We start from the raw sequence: 20,965 nt of genomic DNA on the forward strand, positions 1-20,965 counted from the left end.
TAGTTTTGAACTACATTACTTCTTTTTCAGTGAAAAAAATGTGTTGTAGGGTCAGGTGCATTTTGTGTTGGGTTTCACGCGACGGCACCACAGCATGCACTCCAGAGGTGGCGGACTGCCTAATCCAGTTTGTTTTGGGTTGTGGAAAAGCAGCTGCATGGAAATCCTCTTTTGTTGTTGTTGTTGTTCAGTCGTGTCCGACTCTTCGTGACCCCATGGACCATAGCACGCCAGGCCTTCCTGCAAGTGTTCCAAGAGTTTCCTTGGGGGAAGGACAAGATGTGGGGGCAAGAACTTCATGTATCCAAATGCTGGCATTGGAAAAGGATTAGTTAAGAAGACTATTGCCCCGAGGGATTCAGACAGAGAAGACTCCAATGCTGCAGGAAGACATTTTCTGGCAAGAGTTGGTGATGATTTGGGGGTGGGGGAGTAGAGGACAAGACCATGTGGGAGGAGAAAAAGAGCTTGTAGGCACAAGGCTCTCTGCCTGGGGGATGAGAAGCAAGGGAGGAGGAACGGATGGGATTTTCCTCAGATCAATAGGCCTGGCTTGTTTCAAATGATTTGGTTTAAACAATTCCACAAGTATCAAATGGCTTGAATGAAAACCAGCTAATTTATTAGAATAAATTTTATTTACTGTTTCAGATTCTTCATTTGTTAGATTGAAGTACTCTGATAGTTACATTCAAATCTATACAGACAGATCATTCCAAGTTTTATCAAAAAAGACACCAGTATGTAGACTGAATAGTTATCTTTATTTCCTGGTAATACTCTGCATTAGACCTAGTCTAAAAGGGATTTTAATGATTCCTTAAGACTCATTTGTTAAGCAAGCTGCAGGTCTTTGACAATGTATGTCTGAGGCAGCAACTGGCCACAGCTGTGGCCTGCCTTTCCACCACATCTTGGGTGCAGTTCACCAGGAACTGTGGCAGCCTGGCCTCTGTTCAATGGGCCAAGAGCAGTACTCTGACACCGCCACCCCCTCAACTGAACCAAGACGATGGTACTCTGGCAACTGCTCCAGATGCGCACATGGTGACTGGTTCAAGAGTCAACCCAAGTCAGAGACCACCGTGTAAACTTTCACCTCTCAAAACTGATGATTCTAAACCAGCATTGACCAAAATACCGGCCCTGACATTTATATCAAAATATCCATATTTCCTATTTTACAATGGTATGAAAAGCTTCATGCTAAACTTATGTGAACTGCTAGCTCTCAATAAATTGCACATTATTTACTATAACTTTGGTTATACTGTATTTTATTTGGTTTCTAGACTAAACATTGAGAAAATATAAAAATGCGGCCAGGTTAGGTTTGGAGGGGGAGCAATTTAACATGTAAACAAATTTCAGGGCCAAATTCTGCCCTGAGTGCATTCTGCAAAGTGACACTCACATTTGCACATATCCGATTGCTGAATTTGGCCCATAAAACCCTGTAAACATGTCCATATTTTTGTGATGCAATACTGCAAGAATGGATAAGAAAAGGCATTTTGTTATAATACTGTGACATTCAAAAAACAAAAATACTGTTTTGAGTTTGAGGAAGCTAGGCTGAAAATATTGTTTGTTTGTTAGACATTTTATCAGAATATGATTTACCAAAAAATACATTAGTATATAAATTCAAACAGATTTTAAAATAATTTCATTCAAGTTCACGCTACTTTTAACCTCAAAAGCTAAAAAACTTTAGAAATAGAAGGGTCAATACTAAAAGCATAGAGCACAATCGAAGGGGACATTATTCCTGTGCAAACCCCATAGAAATGGACAGGGGCTGTGCAAGAGCATTTGTGTGCTCTTAGATGGCTCCCATTCAACTCAAAGGGGGCTGAAACAAAGGGTACTTACTGTACAGCCTCTAGTTACAAACACAGGCTTGCAGCCATGTGCACAACTGCAACCAGAGTTGGCATACTGCGAGCAGGCACTACAAGATGGAAAGATTTTAAGGTTTTACTAAAAAATGTAGTAAGGTGCTTTGGAAAGTCTGAAGAAAAGCCTCACAACCCAAGAGCAGAATCCATGTGCTGTTTTGCTATTTCAGGAGAGAGAACACACACACATGGACACACGGACACACGGACAAACAGAAAGACTAACTCTGCTTCTTCACAGCTTACATTTTCAGTAGTTCAGAGTGCCAAAAAGGCAAATATTGTAAGAGGTAACGCGAGGCTGATGTCAGCCTCATCAGTGTTCATTTTGCACCAGCTAATGAAACAGGCAAGAGTTTGAAATGCAAAATGCAGTTAAGCATTATTGAAATTAACACTTCTTTAAAAAATGATACCATAAAGATTCAATTGCCAAAAAATACAGCAACAGATTCCCTGGAATATATTTGTTTGTTTGTAAACTTTCAAATTGCAGCACAGAAAAGAAGCTTGCTTCTATCCAGGGCTCAATCAACGCCATCAAACCCCTGAGCATTTTCAATTGCCATGTGAAGCTTGTCCCACAAGTCTTCAAATGATTCATATGAAGGCAAATCCAAGCGGTTAAAACTGGGGAGAGAGAGAAAAGAGACAAGAATAAAGGCTAGATTATGCACCAGGACAGACAGATCAACTATGTAAACATAATGCTTCACATTCAGGAGTACTTACCAAGTATGGGCTCTTGGCAGTTTGTCAGGGCTGCCCCAGTACTCAATGGTGAACAACTGTGGTCCATTTGAACCTGCAAGGAAGAGAACAAGTCACACTATTTTAGATTCTCACCTGGTCATAAGGTCAACCCATCAAGCAGAGAGTTCTTGCTGTTATTTGGATAATTGCAAAGCAACCAAGGATCTCAGTCAATCTTCCTATTAGGGTTTAATTTAATTCTAGTTAGGGATAAAACAGAGCTAATGTAGCAGTAGCTAAAAGTGCAGCTGGCCGTGATCTGAGCAACTGCATGTTCCCAGCCCTGCACCGAAGTGAGGTGTATGTGGGGGTGCAGGAGAAGGGTGGATGGGGTGTTTCCTCCTGCAAGTGCCCCCTGCCCCTGCATTTGCCTTCCAAGCTGCGCATGGCATTGGGAACCCCCTCGCACATTTTCTTCACAATGCGTCAGTCCTAAGGAGATTTTGAGTGGCAAGGGCCTGAAGCCTTTGGGGTTCAAGTCTTCAGTCCATCTGCCATAAACCCACTAAGAGAGGTCATTACTTTCTCAGCTCCAACCCCATCTGCAATACAAGGACCTACCTTACCCAGTGTGTGAAGCACTTTGCCTTAGAAAGCCTGTACAAATGCCAAATATGACAACAATGCTTGAATCCCCAATTACATACCATACAATTCAGCAAATCCATTCATAGGTACACGGGATGTGCCAGTTACAAACTGAAGGAGTCTTATTCGTTTTTCAGAATCCATCTTTAGCACAGCCTAGGCAGAATTACAAAGTCGTATTGAAATACTAACATGATGAACAACTGCCACAGGTTTGTCTGGGGGGGTTGTTCAGTTTGGCCAGAGTTACTTGTTGACCATCTCAAATTAAAAACCTCAGATTATGAGTCTGCTCAAAGCAAAGTAGCTTGGTTTCTGGCTGGGCGATTTTGGCTTCCACTGCACAAAGGAGAATCTGTTGTTAATTTAGGAGGCTGCCAAGATCTGTGCTCTGTGGTGGCTAACCAGTGCCACCATTGTAAGTGGAGTTCCACCCATCTTTAGTACAGCCATGACAGAACAGAGTGTGTCTAACAACCTACCTACTCCTCGCCACTTGCAGAGGTACGCAAAGACTCACTTTCACGCAACCCTGATCTAAAGCTGGTTTGAAATGTTGCTGCTCGAAGAAGAAAACCACTGTTCTGGTTACCTTCCAAAACCACTGAATAACTGTGTGACTTGCGCTGTAGCCGTTCTTGTACTTGGTGTGCTCCCTCCAGTCGTTCACATCGACGTCTCCCAGGCCACACATCAGCAACTAGCCCGAAGACAGGGAGGGGGAATGAGAATAAATGTCTCTCAGGAAAGTATCACAACACAAAACTGCAACAGGAAACAACTTTCGATGGAAGCAGAGTAACAGTTACCTCCAGCTCATTTTCATCGAAGATTCTGATGAGATCTTGTGGTATGAGTTCAAAAAAGCCCTAGAATATGGAAGAGCAGAGACAAGCTGAAGAACCGTTTCTATGAACAAGTCTGTGACTTGGGGCTGGGGGGTGGAGGGGGAGACGTCCTTGTGATCCCCTGCACCATCCTCTACCCTGCTCAAAAGTGTGTCACTTGCAAAGAACGCAGTCAGAACTCCTGAGGAGGATAGGCACGAGGGCTCCTCGCACTGGCCCTCCAGGATCCGCACAGGCTCTTTTTGGCTTTCTAGGTACAGTTCAAGGCTCTGTTTCTCGCCTGTTCAGTTCCTAAGTGGCTCAGGCTCTGCTTCACTAAGACCATCAGAAGAGCCGCGCTGGATCAGAGCACAGAGCCCTCTATCTTGTCCAGCATGCTTGGATGGTGACCAACCAGATGCCTCAAGGGGAAACTCACAGGCGGGACAGGAATGCAATTAGAGCACCCCACCACTCATGCTCCCCAGCAACGGCTATGAAGAGCCATCCCACCCCTTGATGCCGAGGTAATATGTGGCCATCGTGACTAGTAGCCACAGTCTTATCCTCCCCGAGAACTAGGAAGCCACCACCCTGGCTATACCAGCCATGCTCCAGATCAGGGACATGGCAACATGTCTGTACCCCACCAGGAAAGAATTCCCTCAACAGGAAGCTTTGCTGAGCATCTTCCAGAAGTCTCAGATCTATTCTATTTTGGCTAGGTGTGACAGAGAAATCCGCAACAGATTCATGTGAGATCAGATTTCTGTGAATTTCTTCCTCATATGGGGAGTTGCTCCAGCACCTCGATCATCTTAGTTGCCCTGCTCTACACTTTTTCCAGCTCTACATTACCTTTTTTTAAGTGTGGTGACCAGAACTGTACACAGTATTCTAAGTGTGGTCGCACCATTTACTTGTACAAAGGCAGTATGATATTGGCAGTTTTATTCTCAATTCCTTTTCTAATTATGCCTAACATGGAGTTTGCCCTTTTTTACAGCAGCTGCACACTGGGTTGACATTTTCGTCAAGCTGTCCACTATAACCCCAAGATCTCTTTCCTGGTTGGTCACTGCTAGTTCAGATTCCATGAGGTTATACTTGAAGTTCATGCATCACTTTACACTTGCTTACATTGAACCGCATTCGCCATTTGGATGCCCATCCTCCCACGGAGAGATCCTTTTGGAGCTGCCCACAATCCGTTTGTGTTGACCACCCTAAATAATTTGGTGTCATTGGCAAACTTGGCCACTTCACTGCTCACTCCTAATTCCAGATGATTTAGAATCAGAGAATAGTAGGGTTGGAAGGGGCCTACAAGGCCATCGAGTCCAACCCCCTGCTCAATGCAGGAATCCAAGTCAGAGCATCCCTGACAGATGGCTGTCCAGCCTCGTCTTGAACTCCACCAGTGTGGGAGAGCCCACCGCCTCCCTGGGTCATTGGTTCCACTGTCATATTGCTCTAACAGTCAGGAAGTTTCTCCTGATGTTCAGCCGGAATCTGGCTTCCTGTCACTTGAGCCCATGATTCCGTGTCCTGCACTCTGGGATGATCGAGAAGAGATCCTGGCCTTCCTCTCTGGGACAACCTTTCAAGGACCTGAAGAACGCTATCCTATCTCCCCTCAGTCTTCTCTTCTCAAGGCTACACATACCCAGATCTTTCAGTCTCTCTTCATAGGGCTTTGTTTCCAGTCCCCTGATCATCTTTGTTGCCCTCCTATGAACCCTCCCCAGTTTGTTTGCATCCTTCTTAAAATGTGGTGCCCAGAACTGGACACAGTACTCCAGATGAGGCCTAACCAGTGCTGAGTAGAGGGGAACTAGTACTTCCCGGGATTTGGATGCTATGCTTCTATTAATGCAGCCCAAAATGGCATTGGCCTTTTTTGCAGCCACATCACATTGCTGGCTCATATTCAGCTTGTGATCGACAACAATTCCAAGAACCTTCTCGCTTGTAGTGTGGTTGAGCCACGTATCCCCCATCTTGTCACTGTGCATTTGGTTTCTTTTTCCTAGGTGCAGAATTTGGCATTTATCCCTGTTAAATGTCATTCTGTTGTTTTCTGCCCAGTGCTCCAGTCTATCCAGATCACTTTGAATTTTGTTTCTGTCTTCCAAAGTATTAGCTATCCCACCCAATTCTGTGTCATCTGCAAATCTGATCAGCATTCCCTGCACCTCCTCCTCCAAGTCATTCATAAAAATGTTGAAGAGCACTGGGCCCAGGACTGAGCCCTGCAGTACCCCACTCGTTACCTCTCCCCAGTTTGAGAAAGTCCCATTGAGAAGCACTCTTTGAGTCCGATTCTGTAGCCAACTGTGGATCCACCGGATCGTTGTTTCATCTAGCCCACTTTGAGCTAGTTTGCTCATCAGGAGATCATGGGGCACTTTGTCGAAAGCTTTGCTGAAGTCGAGGTATATGATGTCTACAGCATTCCCACGGTCCACAAGGGAGGTGACTTGATCCAAAAATGAGATCAGATTCGTCTGGCAGGACTTGTTCTTGACAAATCCATGCTGGCTTCGAGTAATCACTGCATTGTTTTCAAAGTCAGATGGATTGCTTTAGAATCTGCTCCAGAATTTCCCCAGGGATTGATGTCAGATTGACTGGTCTGTAGTTCCCCAGTTCCTCCTTTTTACCCTTTTTGAAGATAGGGACCACATTAGCCCTCCTCCAGTCATCTGGCACTTCACCCATCCTCCACGATTTCTCAAAGAGAATAGACAGCGGTTCTGAGAGTTCTTCTGCCAGTTCCTTTATGACTCTAGGATGCAGTTCATCTGGCCCTGGAGATCTGAACTCATTCAAAGTAATGAGGTGTTCCTTGACCATATGCCTATCGATCTCAAGCTGCAATCCTGCCCCTTTGGCCTGTATTTTGCCTTTGCCAGGGGGGATCATAGACCCTCTATTGGGAGAAGACTGAGCCAAAGTAGGAATTGAGCACCTCTGCCTTTTCTTTGTCATCTGTTATCGTTTTGCCATCCTTATTTAATAGCTGAACCACCATTTCTTTCCTCTGCCTTTTACTATGCATGTAGCTGAAGAAAGCCTTTTTGTTGCTTTTAGCATCCCTCGCTAACCTTAGCTTGTTCTCAGCTTTAGCCTTCCTGACGCCATCCCTGCAATTCTGTGCTACCTGCCTGTACTCTTCCTTTGTTGCTTGGCCTTCCTTCCACCTCCTATATGTGTCCTTTTTTATTTTCAGGTCATCTCTAAGGTTTTTGTGAAGCCACACTGGCCTCTTCTGTTGTCTTCCACCTTTTCTTCGTGTTGGACTTCTTTGTAATTGTGCCTTGAGAATTTCCTTTTTTAAAAGCTCCCACCCATCTTGGACTCCTTTTCTCTTTAGCGTTGCTTGCCATGGGACCTTACCGATCATTGTTCTGAGTCTATTAAAATCAGCTTTCCTGGAATCCACGGTACGCGTTTGAGTACACTCGGCTTTTGCTTCCCTTAGAACCAAGAACTCAAGTACAACATGGTCGCTTTCCCCCAGAGTTCCTGTATCTGCTACTTTATCCACTAAGTCATCTCTGTTGGTTAGGACCAAGTCAAGGATAGCCGATCCTCCAGTTCCCTCCTCCACTTTCTGTAGGAGGAAGTTATCCGCCACACAAGTCAGGAATTTCCTGGAGGGGCCATTTATTTATGAATAAATTGAAAAGCATTGGTCCTAATACAGATCCCTGTGGTACCCCGTTATTTACATCCCTCCAGTGGGAGAATTTACCATTTATTCCTACTCTCTGCTTTCTGTTCTTTGACTAGTTACTGATCCATAAGAGGACCTCTCCTTTCCATGACTGGTAAGTTTGCTCAGGAGGCTTTGGTGAGGGGCTTTGTCAAAAGCTTTTTGGAAGTCCAAGTAAACAATGTTTACTGGATCACACCTGTCTACATGTTTATTGACACTCTCAAAAAACTCTGAAAGGCTAGTGAGATGGAAGCTGTGTTGATTCTTTTTCAAAAGTATGTTAAACTGATGTCTCAGAATTTTTAGTAAGAAAAAGCCTCTTGTATACATAGAAAAAATGGAGCCATATAAGGCTGCTATTTAAAGTTATTCACTGGCCAGCACTTAGGAAAAATTTCAGTGTTCAAATTTAGGGCAATGCACTCCTGACATGATGGCCCAGGCTGCCAAGACAGATAGCCTCTGTCAGTATTCTCACTAGGTCACAGGCAATAATTAAAAAAAAAAAATTAAATGGAGAGTTCAAATAAAAAAGCCCAAGTTATTCAGCTAGATATAACCTTACAAATTTAGATGACAAATATTGCTTTGTTTTTTAAATATAAAACAGAAAATAGTTCAATTGGTAGCAGGATAGCAAAAATTAATATACCAAGCTCACTTCAGTGTGGGCCACATAAATTAGGGTTGAAATTTGGCTGTAACCCTCCTGAATCATGAACTCTGGTGGCCCAGGCTACATAAGCGGGTATAAACAATATATAGCCCAATATAATATTTGCCACCAAGTTAATCCCAATTCTACTATTAAGACCTTAATCATAATGCAGTAAAAGGCTAAATGTTGTTTTTTAAAGAAGAGAAAAATGACTTGTTTTTACTGAGCCTTCAAGCTCAATCACAGGAGTATGAACATGCTTTTAAAAACATTCATTGATGTATATGCAAGTGACATTTAAGTTGTGTTTTGTCAAAAGTTAGACTGCCAAAGACCACCAAGGGGCCTTTGCCTCCAGCGTAAGCCTGTCTATTCTGAGGGGGCAACACTCACATTGGGGCACAGCATGCATGTCTGTTTAGCTGAAACTTGCAGAACAACCTTAAAACGCAGAACACCTTACTACTCCCAAATCTGTGATGTGACGGTAAGGAAAATACGCAGATGCAAACAGCCCTTACAACGCTCTTCACAGGGAGACCTATGTGTAAACACGCTCTCATATTCGATGTACGAGTAAAAATCAAATAATAGCTTTAACATGATGCTATAGGCAAGAACAATGCAGTATACCTCTAAACAAATTTGCTTCCACTTTGATCACTTTCCGCTAAGAACTATTGGTCCTCCTGGCTGCAACTGACATTAAACTAGCACCTGGTACACCACTCCATTAACTCCTAACTTTCAGTGCTTAAAGCTGGGCAAACGAATCCAGGAGAGAGTAGAAGCATATGGCTAGAAACAACCTTGAAGGCAATTTAGACCAGCCCCCTCCTGATACAAGAAAAGAGACAAAGAAAGAAACCTCCATCAATATGCAAGTACTGAATATCAGAACATTTAATTATTTTGTATCAGGAGGCCAACTAAGAACTTTGTCAACTAATAGTTGTTCCACAGCAATTTGAGTTTTCATTGAGGTTTATCCTTCCTATAAGTTCGAAAATGCAATCAGCTTTATAAGAATCCTAAAAACAGAACTCAATGACGAATTTAAAGGATCACTAGAAGCAATGTGAACATTAAAATTCTTTTGAATGAACCATAAAGCCAGAAAAAAACTACCAAGAAACAATGTGTTATGGAGCACCGGGGCACTGTCACAATGTGAATTACAACAGTATACAAATTTGACTCACCACTTAAGGCACGGTTATACGACAAACTTTTTAACTGAATAATACCCTATATTATTATTTGAGTGCAGCTGATCATCAGCCTAAAGAGAATGACGGAGTAAAGAAGAACACCACAGACAGCCTCCGACAGAAGCTGTGTTTTGTGCCTCCGATCTGTGTTGGAAGCCTGGTGGAGGCTGGACTTGCAGAGCAACAGAGACATGGAACCGCTCGCTGATATGATCATGGTATGCCTTGGAGATGGAATGAATGCGCAGCTAACAAATACTTAGCTCCATCTTGACATGATGAAACAAAAAGACTTTTGCTTAAAGATGCTTACATGAGGCTTCTCTGAACAGTGCTATTTAATGTTAAAGCAAATATTCTTGTTCAGAACAAGCCTGCTCAGAACACTGGTTACCAAACCAGAAGAACTGTAATAAAGGATTTAACAAATGCTTTAACTTATACAAACTGAATAGAAAGCAAAAACAACCTCCTAAAAGAAAGAATTTTAAAATCTGAAATTGGAACACTTGGAAGAACATGTTTTTATAAGAATCACAGGACCCTGGTGCCCAGTTAAATAATAAGGCAAAAAATATGAAACATACTTTGATGCATTTGTGAGAGTAAAGCTCTAAAAAGTTAAAATATATGATGTAATAAGTTTTAAAAACTGATCACAATATAACAAAAAGTTATTAATAACTTGTAAAAATATTGTATGTTTGTGTTCATTAATAACGACTGTCTGCAAAGATCTTATCTCTTGGCTTAGACTGAAAAAAATAGAAAATTTTAGAAAACAGGTGCCTGATGTTAATCCTGGCTCAGCGTGGGTCCCAGTTAGCGTGTGTGAGACATGAAAGTCATATAATGAAACCTGCCCAGCATATGACCCTGATGAGATATCTGGAAGTCATATAAAATATGCTGATAAGAATGAAACCTGAGAACAAAATCCAGGGGGACCAGGTATACCCAAATACTTGAAAACTCTTCCTTATTGACTACAAGCAAGAGCAATGAATCTTGGAAAAGATATAACATGGAAAGCATATTCTGTGAGACAAGGACATATGTATAAGATGGTAGATTTGAATCCAGAACTAAGAGTCTACATACTGACAAACAATCCCAAAAGAATGAACTAATTTATAATGACAGCCTACATGAAAACTCATAAAAAGCAGAATCCTTTACAAAGAACAAATCTAACGCATACTGAAACATTGCCAAAGAACATTATTATGTGACTTAATGTAACCACAGTTTAAAGTGTACTTATTTTTGTACTACTGTGATTGGTTTTTGGAATCCTTGTAACAAGGTGTTTTATGAATCTATTATAAATATATGTTGAACACAACAAAAAATAGGTGGTACAAGATTCTTGAAAAAATACCAAACATAGATATTAATTCAAGCCAAAAAGTCTGTTTCCAATAGCCATCCCCAATAGGAGAGGTTGTCCTGGATTTTTCGGAAATAGCTAATTTTGCTTTATTGGACTTGCTGGGAAGACTATTGAGAAAATGCTAATCCACCTCTCTTAAAACAATATATCTTATTATGAAATGCCAATGCCAAATGTCAGTGCTAATTAAGAATTTGAAAATGTAAATAAAGAAGTAGTAATTGTATTGAAGGAAAAACACAGGTTCAGCAAGCAGGTTCACAATGAATTCTGGGTAACTAGCATAAAAAGTAATGGTCAACTTGACCTGAATGATATCCAAAGAGAAAAAGCCAAGTTAAACCCTAACACACGGGCCAAAAAGTTATTCAGGTAATGAACAGGTGTGAGACTGTATTATTCCAGGTCAAAAGTGTACTTATAAAGAGCAAAAAATATTGTGTAAGCTATATACATCAAAAAGCTTGATACAGATGTCTAAAAAAATTTATAGACTTTGGTTTAATTAGCAAATTTTGAATAAGGAACTATCTTCTCAAAAGTATAATTCAAAATTGATCTTACCTATCCTGAAAAGTGTATGTGTAAGCCTTTTTTGTATGTTCTAGTTTTTTAAAGAATGTTTATTAAGGAATTAGAAGTGTGAGCCCTAATTTAGGGGACAGTAGATCGTATTAGTAAAAAGAAGAGCTGTGCACCGCCTCGGGACACAGCCCGAATAACGACGTGAAGTGGGCTGATTCAGAGGCGCCTCGTCGTGATATGAAGCAGATCAGATCAGCACCGAGGCGCCCTGAAGCGAAGCGGCTCCTCCAGGAAGTGCCTCCTCCGCCTCGCATATTCAGAGGTCTTCTTATGTCTTCTGAGCAGCCTAGACAGGTTGTCTCCAAAATGTATCAACTTCGGAAAGGTCTTGTGGAGGGGCAGGAGGAGGAGGAGGAAGGTGATAGGATGCAGAGGCACCAAATGTATCAATTTGTGAGAGATCCGGCTACCAGGAGAGGCGGAGGAGGGAGGGCGCTTTGCTGTGAGTCAGCCTCCGCTTGCTCATTGTGAGAGAGGTGGTGTTACTGCAGAGGAGAGAACTGTCTGAACGTTATTTGGCTAGAGCAATGGCCTCCAAAGCGAGTGCACGCACCCCAGGGGAGGCACAAGACGATCCATTGGGGGGGTGAGCCGCCTGATAATTGAGCAGCCTCCCGCTGCCCTGACAAGCTGCCGTTGTGTGCAATGATGGTGGCGGCGGCAGCGGCAGCAGCGGGATGGGACGGGAGCTGAGAGGGAAGCTCCATGGCATTTCTCTCTCTGCTCCAGTCCAAGCCACTGGGAGCAACTGCCTCAGTCTCTGCCAGTCATGGCAAAGGAAACCTTAACCCTTCCCACTCTCATTTGGCAGAATGAAGCCAAGAAGAAAGCACGTGCTATGCGGACTGGCTAAAACAAAGATCCATAAAATCAAAAAGGGATCCTCGCAGTTTCATATGATTTTTAAAGGGAAGACCCACAAAACCACCATCCAATCACAGAGCACATCTGCCTCCGTGGACTGAGCCAGAAAAATCATGGATCCGCCACTCGTGGGCAGCCAAGGTGCAAAAATGGAAATTCTTTACTCACCGGTGAATTTCTGTTCTCATTGCGTGAAGGAGGCTAGCCAGCACGGGGAAGGCCCCGCCTTCGGGGCTGGGAAGCCAGTCCCCAACTTAAACTTCTGGAGGAGGCTGGGCCTCCCCCCTGCTCACCAGCTGAGTCTTCCAAGTCATTGAAACCCCTCGAAAGCCCTACGTCCTGACGGTCTTCTATTGTGAACCTTGATTGATGAACAGGCTGAGGAAGCAACAGTGTTGAGGCCTACCTTGAGCCTAAGACTCACCTAGAAGGAGGCCAGCCCAGGTGGGCCTGGCTGGCCTCCTTCACTCGACAAGAACAGAAATTCACCGGTGAGTAAAGAATGTCCATTTCTCCCACTGAGTGCAGGAGGCCAGCCAGTACAGGGATGTGCCAAAGCAGTTCATCCCTGGGTGGGCCAACAAACCCTTTGGCCGGCCCCTGCAAGGGTTGTAGGACCCTCTGGAGGACCCTCCTGCTTAAAGCACCCTCTGCAGAGGCAAAAAGGTTAATCTTGTAGTGACGTGTGAATGTATGCACAGATGACCACGTGGCCACCCTACAGATCTCCTCTAGCAGAGCTCTCCCTAGAAGGCAGCTGATGTGGCCATCCCTCTAACTGAGTGGGCCAATATTCCCTCCAGGACTGCTAGGCTGCTGGAAGTGTAAGCGAACACAATGCACTCACGTAGCCAGTGTGCCAGAGAGGCTACTGACACCTTCTTGCCCATGGAGGATGGTCTGAAGGACACAAATAGGGCACTATGTTGCCTGTGGGACATGGTCCTATCTAGACAGAACTTGAGGGCCCGCCTGGCATCCAGGGTATGATGCTCCCTCTCCTGGGGGTTGGAAGGGTGAGGGCAGAAGGATGGGATGACCAGTTCCCGGGCTCTGTGGAAGACTGAGTTGATCTTGGGGGTGAAGGTTGGGCCTGGGCGGAGGACCACCTTAAGTGCAAAGCTCCTTTTCCATCAAAAGAGCCCCCAGCTCAGAGACCCTTCTGGCAGATGTGGTAGCCAGAAGGAAAATCCTCTTGAGGGTCAACCCCTTAAGGGTAGCAGTCCCCAGGGGTTCGAATGGAGATTTGGACAGTGCCTTGAGGACAGCGTTGAGGCTCCACGTGAAGAACCTCCTCACTGGGGGAGGGTTGATCAAGGAGGCTGCCCTGAGGAATCTTCTGATGTGAGGGTGAGACCCTAGGGGCCCCCCTCCTAGCTCCCCTAGTATGGACCCCAAGGCAGAAACCTGTCTTCTTAAGGTCTTTGTTTTGAGGCCTGCTGACAGACCTCCTGGAGGAACTCCAGGATATTGCCTATGCTGGTGACGAACAGTTCCTCCCTGTTGTCTGGGCCCAGATGAGGAAGGCCTTCCAGGTGCGCTCATACAATCTATTAGTGGAGGACCTCCTGGAGCCCAGGAGGGTGGAAACCACCTTTGAAGAGTAGCCATGGACCCCTAGCAGTTTCCACTCAACCTCCAGGCGGTTAGTTTCAGGAAACCTGGGTCTTGGTGCGTGATTGGCCCTTGAGTCAGCAGATCGTGCTGGGGCAGCAGGGTCAGAGGTTTGACCGTGGATAGGATTATAAGGTTGGTGTACCATGGTCTCCTTGGCCACTTGGGTGCTATCAGGATTAGTTCTGCCCACTGGTCCCTCAGCTTCTGGATCACCTTCAGGATGAGGGTCAGGGGAGGGAAGGCGTAAAGAACCTGGTCAGGGCGTTTGTGAACTCGGCACCTCTCGTGATGTAGCAAGTGGTGAATCTGGGGAGCTTGGCTTTCTGCTGGGATGCGAAGAGGTCAACGCAGGGCCGGCCTAACCAGCTCGTCATCCAACTGAACGTATCCAGGTGGAGGAACCACTCCCCTAAGTCTAGGGACATCCCGCTGAGCCAATCGGCCTGGTTGTTCGGCATGCCTTTTAGGTGCTCTGCTTTGACGGAACAGAGGTGTTTGGGGGCCCACCGGAATAGCATCATGGCCTCTTTCGGAAGGGATTTGGACAGAGTCCTTCCTTGTTAGTTCAAGTACAACTTCGCTACCATGCTGTCTGTTCTGATTAGGACATCCTGCAACTCTAGCTGTGGGGCTAGGTGTCTCAATGCCAGGCAGATGGCCCTCAGTTCCAGTAGGTTGATGCTGAGGTGAGAGTCATCCTTGGTCCACAGGCCCTGGGTGTCATGGGCCCTGCAGAGAGCGCCCCATCCCGTGAGGCAAGCATCCGTGGTTAGGGTGGTAAATGTCAGGGTCTGGATGGGGACACCTTCCGTGAGGTTGGGAGCTAGAGACTTCCGCTGGTATTGTCACCGCTGGGTTGAGGTTGCATGCTATTTCTGTCTAGAAGACCAGGAGGAACGACTGTAGGGGCCTTGCATGGAATCTTGCCCACTGGACAGTCTCCTAGCATGAAACCCCATACTGGCTGGCCTCCTGCACTCGGTGGGAGAAACATGGATCCTTGGCAGGGATCCTCTTGATTTCATAAGATTTTTGCAGAACAAATACCCCAAATCACCAACATATCATAGAGCACATCTGCCTCCATGGACTGATCCAGAAAAATCATGGATCTGCCACTCACAGGCACAGCCATGGCGCAAAAATGAGGAAAAATGGCTCCTCCCATTCCCCAGAACAAAACGGCTAGTGGTACGCCTCCAGAGGGCCTAGGAGCTGGTGGCAACAGCAGTGGCAGCCCACACTCATTGGCAGGAGTCAGCCTCCAACAGGGTGCCCTCCCCTCCTTCCAAGGCAGGGACACCGCGCAGTTGGAGGGCAACTCCTGCCTCCACCACCTGACTCAAGCCTTCATGGGCTCCTCACAAGCAAGGAACCCATGAAGGCTTGAGCAGAGGCAGGAGTCGTCTTCCACCTGGGCACCCTCCCCTCCTTCCAAAGAAGGGAGAGAGCACAGCTGGAGGACAACTCCTGCCCTCGTGCCTGTCGGCGGTTGGTGGGCTGCAACAGGCATTTTCCCTGGCAGTGGCTTCCCCGGCGGTGGCACCCCTGCCCTGCGGAACAAGGGCCCAGGAAAAGAGCTGGGGGCTGGGCGGTGTGTTGGGGGCGCTGAATTGGGATTCGGATGTCCGAATCCTGCTTTGGCTTCGTTGGCCAAGGCGGGTCACCCCCACCCCAAATCATCCTGAACTGAATCAGGCCCGGCTTGGAAGCCCCGAAGTGGCTTCTGAGTTGGATCGGGGGGGGGGGGGGTGTCCATGCACAGCCCTAGTAAAAAGGCAGAAATATGTATTGATTTTAGAAGGTGGGAGCTTCTTATTAGAAGCTCACCAGACCTGTGTACCTGTCAGCTGAACAGGCTATTCAGTATTGAATAGAGAACCTGGTATTTAGAATGAGCTCTCTTCTTTTACAGCTATTAGGACTAAAAGTCTAAGAAAAAGGACTGTTTTATGTAATTTTATGCAAGTTATGTTTTGATATGATGCTACAAGTATATTTCTAATAAAAATGAATTAAAAAGATTTTCCTTTACTAATGCTTGTTAGTACAAAACCAAAATTGAATCCACCTAAAACCATTTTTGGTGTATGCTTTGAAGTATATTGATCAGCTATGAGTAGTTAACTGGCAGCCAACGGCTTCCTGAATACTGGAACTATAGTCTGAATGGCCAAAGGCCAAATCTGTAACACAAGGTAAAAGTCCAAATACACACAGATAAAAATTATATCCTAGAGCTTAATGGACTAAAATCAATATTCAAAGAGGAAAGAATGCACCTATTTTAAATATTAGATTAAAAGTATTCATATATTTTAGTACCTCTTTAAAGGCAGCCATCTGTTTTCGGATCCTGTTCACAAATCGCCACTGTATTACAAGACTGTAAAATGGAAGCAAGTATACAGTTTAAAATGCTCTAACAAGGCAACTAAATCCAGTGGTTCTTTATAGGGTTCTTTATAACATTACCCACCTCCCTGACTGTAAGATGGGGCAGACCAGGAATGCCACAGAGAACTGGTGGCAAGGAGGCGTCCTTGCGGTGCAACGCAAGGGATCAAGAGGAGGCACAGGGGCTCTGCGGTCTCTTACTTACTAAATGTACTCTTGCTTGTTCTTATTTGTGACCACCACTTCTGACCCTCCACTTTTCAGCTCATGCTGATGAGTCTAAACAGGAACAGGGAACGAGAGCAGATGATGAGCACTAGGCAACGCAGTGAGGCTGGGCTCCTGCGCCTGCTCCCCAGGCCACGAGGCGGCTCACCTTTGCGGGCCACCTGGAGATGGCACAATGCTTGGCGCAGTGAGGTGGCAAAGGAGCGTTCTGATCAACGGCAAGACTGGCTTGCTGGCGGGGCTCCAGCGTGCTTGTAGCTACTTCCAGAGACTAAATCCTTAGACGATACATTTTGTCACAGGAATGACTTGTAGAGCCATTTTATGTGTTGGCATGCAGGCATGTTTTGGTGTGATTTTAACCTATTTGGTAAGCTACTCCAAGTTTTGAGGCAGCAAACTAAAAATTCTACATAAACTCAACTTACCCACTGACTGCTGCATCACCAAAAGCGGTGAAGTAATACTAGACTTGTTAAGACTGAACAACAACCTGAAACACACACCATCCCTCGTGAGCATGCAACGCTTAACACCTGCACGGGAACAAACCTGCCCAAACAGTTCCTCATCGACGGTGAACCGGAGGTCCAGCTCTGTGGGATCATTTTCAAGAATCCACTTCAGAGAACTGTAGTATTCACTGTCCTAGAGTGGACATGAAAGGAATGGATGCTTAATGTCTGCAACACAATAGCGCTACGTGGCCATCGTGGGCCGGGTGTGAAGGGTCTGCACCGCTTTCGTTCAGCGCAGAATGTCAAGCAGCAGCATACATACCTGCTGCTTGACATACATACATACATACAGGCCTACATACCACAGACTCCATGTCATGAAGTGTTATCGGCTTTTGAAGCATCATCTTGTAAAAAGGGCGGATAAAGAAGCCTGTAAGAGGAGAGCAAGAACGGGGTTACAGAAGCCACGTTCCCGGATGTCGAGCGTTAGTGCGGGCCAGGAGGCTCCTCCGCCCCCCGCCGCACCGAGTACCAACCGTCCAAGAGCTTCCCGTGGTAGACAGCCATCCCTGCCACACGACCAATGAACTTAAAGTAGGAGAGATGATCTTCATTGCACAAGCCAGAGTTCGGATTGATCTGCAGTGTATAGTTGTCCCTGCAAGGGAAGAAGAGGCCACACGCTTGACAAAGTGAATACTGGTGATTTCCGCAAACAGCTGGCGGCTGAGGTAGACTCTGGGCCCCTCCAGCTCCGCACTGTCTGCACTGCCTGGAAGTGGCTCTCTGCAGCTTCGGACTCAGGCCTTTCCCAGCCCTATCTGCAGATGCTGCCAGGGGCTGAACCTGGGACCTTCTGCAAGCAAAGCAGGGGCTTCACCCCCGAGTTCGAGCCCTTCCTGGATAAGACAAGACTCGCCTTCCAGCCAACCTAGCACTTCTCTCATTGCACTGCAGTTCCATGTGGGACATGCCCAAAGATGAGCAAGAGCAGAGCTGCTGCTGCTTGCTTCCTCCTCCTGCAGTTCAGGCTCAAGTTAAATTTTGGTTCTTAATGCTCAAATTGCACATCAGAAGAGCCCTGCTGGAACAGACCAAGGGTCCATCCAGTCCAGCATTCCGTTCACACAGTGGCCAACCAGCTGTTGACCAGGAACCCCCAAGCAGAGCACGAACGCAACAGCGCCCTCCCGCCCATGCTCCCCAGCAACTGGTGTACACAGGCCCACCGCCTCTGGTACTGGAGGTGGCACAAAGCCATCAGGACCAGCAGCCATGGCTCGCCTTCTCCTCCAGGAATTTGTCTAAGCCCCTTTTAAAGCCATCCAAATTGGTGACCATCCAATCATGTTGTGGTAACGAATGCCCTAGTTGAACTCTGCGCTGTGTGAGGAAGTCCTTCCTTTGATCTGTCCTGAATCTCTCACTAATCAGTTTCATGGGATGACCCCAGGTTCTAGTATTTTGAGAGAAAGAGAAAAATGTCTCCCTATCCACATTCTCCACACCATACATCATTTTGTACACCTCTATCGCGTCTCTCCTTACCCTCTTTTTTCCAAGCTAAACAATCCCAGCTGTTGTAACTTTCCCTCACAGGAGAGACGCTCCAGCCCCTTGATAATTTTAGTTACCCTTTTCTGCACTTTTCCCAGCTCTACAATATCTTTTTTTAGGTGTGGTGACCAGAACTGGACACAGTATTCCAAGTGTGGCTGCACCATAGATTTGTAGAGGGACAGTATGATATTGGCAGTTTTATTCTCAATTCCTTTTCTAATTATGCCTAACATGGAGTTTGCCCCCCCCTTTTTTTTTTACAACAGTTGCACACTCGGTTGACATTTTTGTCAAGCCGTCCACCACAACCCCAAGATCTCTTTCTTGGTTGGTCACTGCTAGTTCAGATCCCATGAAGTTATACTTGAAGTTGGGATTTTTTGCTCCAATGTGCATCCTTTACACTTGCTTACACTGAACCACATTTGCCATTTGGATGCCCATCATCCCAGTTCGGAGAGATCCTTTTGGAGCTCCTCATAATTCCTTTTTGTTTTAATCATCAGCAAACCTGGCCACTTCACTGCTCACTCCTAATTCCAGATCGTTTATGAACAGGTTGAAAAGCATTGATCCTAATACAGATCCCTGTGGGACCCCACTATTTACTTCCCACCATTGGGAGAATTTACATGCTCATATATTTATTTAATTTCATTTCTATACCGCCCAATAGCCGAAGCTCTCTGGGCGGTTCACAAAAATTAAAACCAAACAACACACAATAAAACAATTTAAAATATACAGAACATTAAAACCACAATATAACAATACAACCACAATAAAACCTAGCAGCAGTGCAGGAGTTTAAAATACAGATTTAAAACAGCAAAGATAAAAATTTAGAAAGCTAAAATGCTAAAATGCCTGGGAAAATAAAAAGGTCTTCACCTGGCGCCGAAAGGAATACAATGTAGGCACCAGGTGAACCTCACTAGGCAGCTCATTCCAGAGCCAGGGTGCCACAGCAGAAAAAGCCCTCCTCCTAGTAGCCACCCGCCTCACTTCCTTTGGCAGGGGCTCACGGAGAAGGGCCGCTGATGATGACCTTAAGGTCCGGGCAGGCACATATGGGAGGAGGCGATCCTTCAGGTAACCTGGCCCCAAGCCGTTCAGGGCTTTGAATGTTAACACCAGCACTTTGAATCGGGCCCGGAAATGGACTGGCAGCCAGTGCAGCTGGAAAAGTACTGGCGTAATATGAGCTCGCAGGCCAGTCCCTGTTAACAATCTTGCTGCCCTATTTTGGACCAGCTGAAGTTTCCGGACCGTTTTCAAAGGCAGCCCCACGTATAACGCATTGCAGTAATCCAGACGAGGAGTTATCAGAGCATGGATAACTGTAGCTAGGCTATCTCTGTCCAGATAAGGGCGTAGTTGGTATACCAGCCTAAGCTGATAAAAAGTGCTCCGTGCCACTGAGTTCACCTGTGCCTCAAGTGACAGTTCTGGATCCAAGAGCACCCCCAAACTATGAACCTGATCCTTTAGGGGGAGTGCAACCCCCTCCAGAACAGGTTGAATATCACCTAGCCGGGCAGACGAACCACCCACTAACAGTACCTCCGTCTTGTCTGGATTGAGTTTCAGTTTATTAGCCCTCATCCAGTCCATTACCGTGCCCAGGCACTGATTCAGAACAGTCACTGCCTCACCTGGTTTTGATGTAAAAGAGAGGTAGAGCTGGGTGTCATCTGCATATTGATGGCACCTCAGCCCACACCTCGGATAACCTCCCCCAGCGGTTTCATGTAGATGTTAAACAGCATGGGGGATAAAACAGAGCCCTGTGGAACCCCATGGCACAATTGCCATGGCGCAGAGCAGTAATCCCCCAGCACCACCTTCTGGAATCGGCCATCCAAGTAGGAGCGGGAACCACTGTAGTGCAGTGCCTCCAACTCCCAACCCAGACAACCTATCCAGAAGGATACCATGGTCGATGGTATCGAAAGCCGCTGAGAGGTCCAGGAGAATCAACAGGGTCGCACTCCCCCTGTCCCTCTCCCGGCAGAGGTCATCCCACAGGGTGACCAAGGCAGTTTCCGTTCCAAAACCAGGCCTGAAGCCCGATTGAAATGGATCTAGATAATCCGTTTCATTCAACAGTGCCTGGAGCTGGCCTGCAACCACCCGCTCAAGCACCTTGCCCAGGAAGGGGATGTTGGCCACTGGCCTATAATTGTTAACATCCTCTGGGT

At 45.9% G+C, this 20,965-nt stretch overlaps 1 protein-coding gene across 11 annotated transcripts in view; it reads right to left on the reverse strand.

Moving 5' to 3' along the window:
* Positions 1-616: 616 nt before the first annotated feature.
* Positions 617-20,965, reverse strand: part of NEDD4 (NEDD4 E3 ubiquitin protein ligase) — a 66,658-nt gene continuing 46,309 nt past the window's right edge. For all 11 annotated transcript variants that reach the window (XM_084816516.1, XM_084816515.1, XM_084816526.1 and 8 more), the window contains 10 exons: positions 17,741-17,862; positions 17,564-17,634; positions 17,296-17,391; positions 16,721-16,794; positions 16,444-16,504; positions 4,052-4,111; positions 3,835-3,942; positions 3,302-3,398; positions 2,634-2,706; positions 617-2,531 (listed from right to left, as the gene is read on the reverse strand). In XM_084816516.1, the coding sequence (XP_084672642.1) occupies positions 2,429-2,531; positions 2,634-2,706; positions 3,302-3,398; positions 3,835-3,942; positions 4,052-4,111; positions 16,444-16,504; positions 16,721-16,794; positions 17,296-17,391; positions 17,564-17,634; positions 17,741-17,862 (865 nt within the window). In that variant the 3' untranslated portion in view covers positions 617-2,428. The remainder of the gene's footprint in view (positions 2,532-2,633; positions 2,707-3,301; positions 3,399-3,834; positions 3,943-4,051; positions 4,112-16,443; positions 16,505-16,720; positions 16,795-17,295; positions 17,392-17,563; positions 17,635-17,740; positions 17,863-20,965) is intronic.

This window comes from Heloderma suspectum, chromosome 11 (assembly GCF_057233095.1).
Source record: "Heloderma suspectum isolate Gila_16-S chromosome 11, 16-S_ref, whole genome shotgun sequence".
Taxonomy (NCBI): domain Eukaryota; kingdom Metazoa; phylum Chordata; class Lepidosauria; order Squamata; family Helodermatidae; genus Heloderma; species Heloderma suspectum.